Source organism: Corvus moneduloides, chromosome 1 (genome assembly GCF_009650955.1).
Source record: "Corvus moneduloides isolate bCorMon1 chromosome 1, bCorMon1.pri, whole genome shotgun sequence".
Classification (NCBI taxonomy): Eukaryota; Metazoa; Chordata; class Aves; order Passeriformes; family Corvidae; genus Corvus; species Corvus moneduloides.
In genome coordinates this window covers 127412260-127420624 of record NC_045476.1, presented here as the reverse complement: position 1 = coordinate 127420624, position 8365 = coordinate 127412260, and the positions used below count along the sequence as shown (strand labels likewise).

The 8365-nt window shown below is 54.3% G+C and overlaps 1 protein-coding gene and 1 long non-coding RNA gene across 2 annotated transcripts; one reads left to right on the top strand and one right to left on the bottom strand.

Annotated features, from left to right (window-relative positions):
- Positions 1 to 811: 811 nt before the first annotated feature.
- LOC116452247 lies at positions 812 to 1893 on the top strand. Its single transcript, XM_032126501.1, has one exon. It carries the CDS (start codon positions 822 to 824, stop codon positions 1218 to 1220), a length of 399 nt encoding a protein of 132 aa, XP_031982392.1. The 5' UTR covers positions 812 to 821; the 3' UTR covers positions 1221 to 1893.
- Positions 1894 to 6458: 4565 nt separating this feature from the next.
- LOC116452253 lies at positions 6459 to 7863 on the bottom strand. Its single transcript, XR_004243445.1, has 2 exons — positions 7767 to 7863; positions 6459 to 7571 (listed from the first exon to the last, which is right to left on the bottom strand). It is a non-coding gene; the product is annotated as an uncharacterized LOC116452253 (long non-coding RNA).
- Between the last annotated feature and the right edge of the window lie 502 nt (positions 7864 to 8365).

Sequence of the window (8365 nt, the reverse complement as noted above, 5' to 3'; positions counted from 1 at the left end):
TTTGCCTTATTTAGTGTTTGAGAGCATGCCCTGCCCTGGCTGGCTGTGGCCGCTGTTTGACGGATGGAGAGCAGAATTAGGCCGCGGCAGATGGCTGTGGACGGAGTCAGGATGGGAGCGGGACAGAGCCCCCGCAGGACTTGCTTCCGACCCGGCTGTTTCAGAGTGGGGGTAGGAGGGACTCGACGGGAAGGATGCGTGGGGGGAACCTGCAGGGAACTCCGCCGGGGCAGCGACTGTGCACTGCGCATCGGCGGAGCCTCAGGCCAATCCGCTCTCTTGCTTGTCCCCGCACCCTTGCCTTGCTCGCCGCTCACTCCCGTCGGGATGCAGGGTTTTCTTCAGCCGCGGACGGTCCCGTCCCGAGGGCCACCCGGTGTCACCGGGGCGCGTCTGCCCGACCGGGGACAAGCAGTCTGGCGGCCCGCGGAGGGAGCGCGGTGCCACCGCCAGCACCAGGGACAGCGCCCGCAGCAGCACTGTCGCTCCTTTGTTCCACCGCCGGCGAGGCCCCGCGGAACAAAGACTTCCGCCGCCGGCGGCGAGGGGACCCCGGCCTCTCCCCTCCCCGCCCCCGCACCCTCCCCGCACCCGCCGGCGTGGCCCTGCCACGGCCACCGCCTCCACCGGAGCCGCGTCTCCGGAGTGCCGGCCGCGCACGCACCTGCCCCGGCGCACGTCGCCCTGCCACCGCCGCCCCGCCACCCTCCCCCGCGCGTAAGCTGCCCCGCACACCCTACCCCGCCGCCGCCCCCGCTCCGCGCTCGCCAGCCGCCGCCTTGCGCCTCGCCCCGCCGCCCAGCCCCGCGCACAGAGCCCGCATGCCGCTCCTCCGCCTGCCCGCCGCTCCGCTGCCCGTCGGCACCGCTCTGCGCCGCTCTCCCCACACCGTGCCCATATGCTGCTCCCTCTCCCCGCCTCTCCCTCGCAACCTCCGCACACTCCTCTTTTTCGCGCATCCAAGCTGCCTCTCCGCACATGGCTCTGCTGCAGTGCCTCCGCGGCACCTCGGGCACCCCCCGCCGCGTGCACCAACTCTGCACATGGCTCTGCCGGCCCGCGGCACAGACGCTGCTCCGCTGCCCCCCGCGCGCTGCGCCGCTGCCCCGGGGGCCGCGTTCCTCGGCTTCCAGAGGAGCCCCGCAAGAGGAGGAGCCATTACCGAGCGGGCACTCCTAGCTACCGGCTGGGCGATGCGCAAAGAACAATCCTCGCGATGATAATATTAGAAAATGTATTTATTTCCCATTAATCGACTTTACATGGTTCAGCCCAAGAAAGCGAGAGGTCGAGTCACCACTACCTTGAAAAACCACCACGGCTACCGCACCGTTCCAGTAGCCCCCCACGGCCCCGTTACCTGCTGCTGACAACTGCCCCCGCGGGCGCCCGTCCCGTGGCAGCGGCGTCTCCTTTCCACCGGGCTGAGCCAATCAGTCCACCAGTCCTAGTTAGTCTCGGTTTCCGTAGGTGAGTACAGGTTGTCGAGCTCTTTATTGCTTTGTGTCTCCTTTTCTTTCTTTCTTTCTTTTTTTTTTTAATTTCTTTAGCTAATTGCAATTTTTATTATTAACGTTATTGTTATGGTATGTTCTAGCGAGATCTTTCATGCTGCTTTGAGGATCCGCTCTTGGCATTCACCGCGTGCCTTAATTGTATGACATTAAATCAAGGTCCGCTGTGAACACGGAGAGTCAGAGCCTTAGAGCGCTCTCTCCCTCTCTCTCTCTGGAAGCAGAACAGCAGCTGATCCCCGAAAAAAAACCCGGTAATTTCCCTCCGCCCTAGTCCCAAACTGGCCCGGGCTGCGTATAACTCATGCTCCAGTTTTCTTACTAGCCAGTCTGTTGTTTGCAATGCTCAGGAAGCTGTTAAATACGTATTTAATCGATTTAAAAAAAAAAAGAGATAGAAAACAAGCGTGTGCCTATTGCACACTTCCAGACGACTGCTTTGATTTCACCAGCGTCTTCGCATGAATTTAAACACAGGAGTTGACTCTCCCCGACTCGATGTCTGTCAGTTGGCATCCCTGGCTGAGAGGAATGACCGTGTCTTCCCGGCTGTCTCGGTCCGCCTGGTTCTGCGGCTCCCCTGGAGCACGGGCGGGGGGAGCCCGCACCCCCAGAGCATCCCAGCTCCCCTCGGCCGGGGGAAGGGCGGGGGGAGGGGAAGAGGGGATCTTTCGGCGATGAAAAATGAAAGGGCAGGACGTGTCATCTTTCTTTGTAAAGCAAAAAAAAAAAAAAAATTTTACTCACTCGCACCTGCCCCTTTCCCGGGAGGGTCTGGGCAGCCCATCTGGCCTGCCTACACTGAACTGGCGAGTGAGAAAATGAGGGTGAAGTCATTACAATAAAAAAAATAAAATTAGCCTAAGCTTTTATTATTATTATTATTACGCTTTTTGCCATCTTTCACCGCTCAGGTTCGGGACCATTCCTTTTCGGTGCGGACGGCGCGCCGGGGAGGAGCGGAGCGGCCGGGCACCTTGCATCACCCTGCGGGCTCGACCACGGCCGGACCCCAGGAACCGGGCAGCTGACCTCGACTGCTTCCTCGGCGCCAGGCCCGGGAGAGAGAGAGGAGGCGAAGCGGGATATGCTGCGGCTGCACGCGGTGGCGGCCGGATCCTGCAGCGAGCTGGGCTTCTCAGAGACTTTTCCCGTAGCTTGCCGGGGCATCCGGGGGCAAACTGGGAAGGCGGCTCCGGCCCCCCTTGGCACCGCAGCTCCTGTGTGCGGCCGCCTGGAAAACAGACAAAGCAAGAGCGTTAGAAATGCAGGCGGGGAGGAAAGGAAAGGCAGGCTGGGAGGGAAGGGCGCCGGGAGCCCGCACGCCGCGCGGTTGCCAATGACAAAAGGGAGAGAGGGGGGAGTCAGAGCAGGAGAAGGGCGGGGAGGGAAAGGGGAAGGGGAGGAAGCGAAGGGAAGGGGGGCCACACGGACTGACGCGGAGCTGGGGCCGGCCAGACCCGAGCCTGTGGGGCTGCTTGGTCCGCGGCCGAGGAAGGACAGGGCGGAACGCCCATCACCGCAGCGCTGGGGCGAGCGGGCATCTGGGTCCCTGCAGCGCAGTGGGAACGGGCCAGCCACGGGGAACCGCAGAGAGCAACCTCCCTGCCCACCGCTGCAAAAATCCCCGGAGGGCAAGAACAGGGGACAACTTTTTGGGGGGAAAAAAAAAAAAAAAGGAAAAAAGAAGAAAAGAAAATAATAAAATTACGGGACTGTAAGGGGGGGTGGGGAACAACAGTCCCCTCCCCACGTTTTTCGTCTTGAAGACCGTACTAGAGCAAAGAATCACAGGGAGAAATCCAAGCATCCAAATAAAAATAAGAAATAGGAACCCACCCCAAATACCAAAAAAGAGAATCATAATCAAAAAGGAAATGGTCAAACCTGCCGACGGCTGGCGGCTCCTCCACCCAGTCGGAGCCGCAGGGCGCAGGAGAGAACAGCCCCTCTAGCTGCTTTCGGGGGATAGGAAGCGGTCCGGTCTCTCCCCCTCGCTTGCTGCTCCAGAATTAGGGATTAATGCCTCTCCAGCCAAACAAATAAGGCATCTGCCTTCAGTACAAGAGGATTACACGGGGTTGCTGACGTCACCAGCCAGGCAGATGTTGGCTCCCAAAGTCCTGATCATCTCCCGTGTCCTTGAAACCCGGCACAATCCCAGACCCGCGCCGCCCGGCCGGGTCCCTTCAAGGTCGAGGGGCACCTGGTCGGAGGGGACCCCGCCGAGCCGCTCTCTCCCAAAACGTCCTCACGCATCATCGGGAGAGAAAGGTGTGAAAAGCCGAGCCCAGCAGAAAGTTCAACCCTCCCCCTTCCCTCCGGGTCCTCTCCCCCCACCTCCCGCCCTCCCCCACCTCCCCAACCTCAATGTCACATGAATCTGTACAGTCATAGCGAGGAAGAGGAGCCTGATCCCCGGCTCACCCAGAGGCCACCCTCCCCGCACGGCATCCGACCCCCTCTCACTGCGGCACCGCCGCGCCCCCCAGCCTCCCTCCCGTAGCAGCCCGGAGCCGGCCCCGGGCCGGGAGCACGGCGGAACCGGGCCAGGCCCCGCGGCTTTGTTCTCGCTGTGCCCGTCCCGGCGGGGGCCGTGCGGGGACAGCCCGCTGCCCGTCCCGGAGCTGCGCGGTGTCTCTGCGGCAGGCAGGCCCCAGCGGGCGGGCAGCGAGCCCAGCAGAGCCCAGCCGGGCCGGGCCGGGCCGAGGTCAGGCACGCAGGGAGCGCTGAGGTGGCTCAAGGCCTCCTCTCGCCCTGCGGGGCCGGCGGCAGGCGCTGAAGTAGGGTTTTCCTGGCTAAAGGACTTGGAGGTTTCATTTCTGCAGTTCTTAGGTGGAGGCAGAGCGGCTTGTCGTTCCCGTAGCTCAGCCCCGAGTTTGATGGAGCTGTAGGGTGGGTTGGAATTGCCGCAAAGTGCATCTGAAAGGGGAATCCAATTAGAAGCGCGATCAAAATAAAAAAAGAAATTTGCCTGAGAACCACGTCTGTTGCTTTTGCTGTGGCATAAAGTCCATGACTCATCATCACTAGTCCCTTTGCATCAAACAATGGTTTCAATCATTTCAGTACTGCAGAAAGGCAAACTAGATGATGTGACATAACGGAGCGGGATGAAGAAGAAGGGATCGCCAGTATCTAGGCTCCTGTTGGGTTGATGTTGTTGTTGTTCAAAGGAGCTGTTTTATAGATCTGTTCCATATTATCCTTGTCTGTCAAGGTGGCATTTAATTTTTCCAATTGTGGAACTTGGTCACTGATAAAATCAATTTAATTTACACCACTGTCATTCAGCTGATCCGAGCAGTAGATTTATTTTTGGCTCGGAGTTGAAGGGAAAAAAGCAATCGTATGCAGAATGGAGAGATCCTTTTACTTCTTTTGAGAGCAGTAAGAAGAGGAATCACTGGCATGGCATTTTAACAGAGTTTGTTCTCCTGCAGGAGAATTATAAATGTAATTTCTCAAGTCTTTTGCTTAGAATCTTGAGCAGCCACATGAAAGGGATAACAAGAAAGACTGAGCAGCTCGGGCCCCCGGCGTTCCGTGAGGGCCGACAGCCCCGCTCACCCCCTTTTCCCGGGGTGACACCAGCCGGCTCCGTCCTCACCCGGTCCCTGTCCATGGTCCTGACCCGCCGGCGGCAGCGGGCGCTGCTCCCGCGGCCGTGCGGATGGCCCTGCGCGCCCCTCCGCGCCCGCGCGGCCCGCCGCCGCCGCGGGGCCGGGGAGCCTGCGGCCCCTCCGCGACAGTTCCATCAGCACCTCTGCTTTGCTGCTGTTATTAATGTTATTATTAATACTATTTTTTTTTTTTAATTCAGCACCTTGGAAGGAGGCAGAGGTGGAAGTGAGGATTTACCTTTCTTGGGCTTTATTTGTTAGCTCTCCTGTTTCAAAGAGCTTTTAATCACTGATGCCTGGGCAAACCCACATTCTAATGTACAGTGGTTAATATCGGACAACAGTCTCTAAACCTCGGATTCTCATTTGTTTCCTTAGATGGATTAACGTGCATGTTCAGACGCGGTTTTTAGTAACCGGTACCTACCTACGGGCTGATCTGAAAAGAACTGACAACACTGCAAACTATTTTTTTGTTTTCATTAGAAGTTGCAGCAGGAATAACTTGCCCACAATGGCTAAATATACTCTAAAATCTCACTTTGCATATACATATGGCCTCTTTCTGGTCCTAAAAGCAAGATCTTGCTACGTGGCTACATGCATGCACACAGAGATACACTCTCTCTCACGTACACATACATGTATATATACACAAAGTTTAAATAATTTAGTGGAAAAGTCAGGACTCGCCGTTGACAAGTCTTTTCTCAGATCACACATACATACACACACACACACAATTGGCTAACGCTGTTCCTTAGCATTTAAAAGCAAGGACAGGTCTTGTAATATTATTTCTTCAGTCCCCCCTCCCTTTCTCTCATAACCTGGTCCCCCGAGTTGAATAACACGGGCAAAGAGCAGCTGAAATAGCCCCTACGCTGCAAGAGGCTCTGAATGCAGCAGCTTTAGAAATTGTGCACTAGCCCTGCAAAGAGAAATGTGTGGGCTCTCTCGAATGTGATGTGCTACTGGCTGGGGAAAAGGCAGAGCTGAAGCCATTCACACTTCGTAGGCTGGGAGATTTCTTTCAAAAGAGCCCTGAAGTATTTGGGATTTGGGGGAAAACCCTTGTACCGGAAGAAAATGGCCTAAACACAATAGGACTCGCCATTTTCTCCTTCCAAAGCACAAAGCAGCTCCGCGGCTTCAGCTACACACAAAGAAAGCCCGGACCCTCTGAATTCTCTTACATTTTCCCCCACGATTTCAAAAGCCTTCCCCTCTATCCGATCCGCTTTCCCAGGAGCGCTCTCACAGAAATAAAGAAAGAAAGGAGGAAAGGGAGGGGGAGAAAAGCGACTAGGCTAGGCGAGAGTGAGACAGTTTTGGTCTTAGTTTATTTTAAGCAAATCCTGCCAGGGAAAAGTACCACCATCACACGCACGCAGGAGTGTGTGTGTGGGGGGATTGGAATCCCAAAAAACCAAACAGCTGGAAAGCGGTTTTGACCACCGCATTCCTTCGAGCTGGGCGGACTCAAGTTGCAAGCACTACACAGACCCAAGCAGACCACGCTGCCTGGGGATGGGTATGTACACACACAGGAGAGCACATTCCCGGGACGACCAAAAAAAAAAAAAAAAAATTCGATCCATCCAAGCCCACAAAGTGATGTCGGAAACAGCCCTCTGCCCCTCGCACTGCCGGCACCGGGCATTCCTCCGCGCCCGCGAGCCCCGCACCCCCGGCTGCTGCCCTGCTGCCGCCATGCCCTCTGCTCAGCCGCCGGCCCCTCTCCCTCTCCCGCTTTTATTTTCTTATTTTAGTAAATCGGCAGAAGACTGAAAAAGAGAGGATGTCATATTAAAAAAAAAAAAAAAAAAAGAGGGAGAAAACAAAAAATCAAAACAAACCCGAGCTACCCCAACCTAAACAACAGCCTGTCACTATCGCCCTGAAATGCAGCAAGAGACTTTGTACTTACAGGCAGCGCTAAAGTGAGTAATCCTCATCCCAGCGTGGTTGGGTTTATTAGGGTTTCCTTTCACTCTTTTTTTTTTTTTTTTTTTTGTGTCGTTTTTTTTAAGTACTTTTTTGTTCCCATCGTCCGTGGCTCGGAGTGGATTCAAGCAAAACCGGCCGGTTAGCAGGAATAAAAATAGAAGTGATTTCATTGTGTAAATGCAGCAAAGACACAAGAAGCTGTGTTTCTCCTAATACTTTCTGCTTGGGAACCAGCAGCTCTCAGCTCAGGAAAGCAGGACTCTGTGTGAGTCTCCCCCTCCTCTCTCTCTCTCCCTCTCTCTCTCTCTCACACACATACACGAACACGAATACGCACACACACACACACTTACTTTTCTTCTTCTTCTTGCTTTTTTTCTTTCTTTTTTTTTTTTTTTTTTTTCAAAAGAGGGCAGGCCGTTCCCTGAATCCCAATGAGTTAAGTCAGTCACTTTTCTTCACATGCATCACAGCCTCCTTAGAGCTGCAGGCACAAAAGAGCATTTAGCTGCCTCCAATTTGTGTAGAAGGCCTGGCCTTATTTTTTTTATTATTATTTTTTTTTTTAATATATTTAAATAATGTATTTCACTCCATATAAAAATACCACATCCCCAACTTTGACGACTGAACCACTAATTGTAACATTTTAAATAAATTCTTGGACTTGTATACATACTTAGCTGGTCTGCAGGGGCTTCACAAGGAATTGATGCACAGTATTTCTCAGCTGTACAGACCCACACCCTGCTTTCTGCAAAGGTCAGAGCTATACAATCCACAGTTACTTTCCAATGAAGTCTTATATCAACAAAACCTCCTTGAAAGGATTACAGGCCTTTAAAAATAAAGCTTTAATCTTAAATATACATCGTGGTATATTCCACTTCAATCAAATATGAGGGATTGTTTCAAAAAGTGACCACACACACAAACGTGTGTTTTCATGCAGGGTTACTTTTTCCAGGTGGACAGAGAAAGGCATAACCAAGGTTGTACTTGCTCCACATTTCATCACCTATTTTATGTTTATTCTTTCTTCTAGTGAAGGCAGGAACATCTATTCATGGATATGTGTGTGTGTGTGTGTGTGTATGTAAAAACACATATTTGTGTATGGCAGAGTGTGGCTCTCCTGGCCATGTCAGAAAGCCGTAGGGCTGGCAGAAGCCTGTCATGAGGCAAATGAAACACCAAAGTGACCCAGTGGTGGTCCTTGCCACTGCAGAGCCACAGCAAGGAGAAAGTCCAGTCTGCTCCAGAGGCCGGTGGGCACTG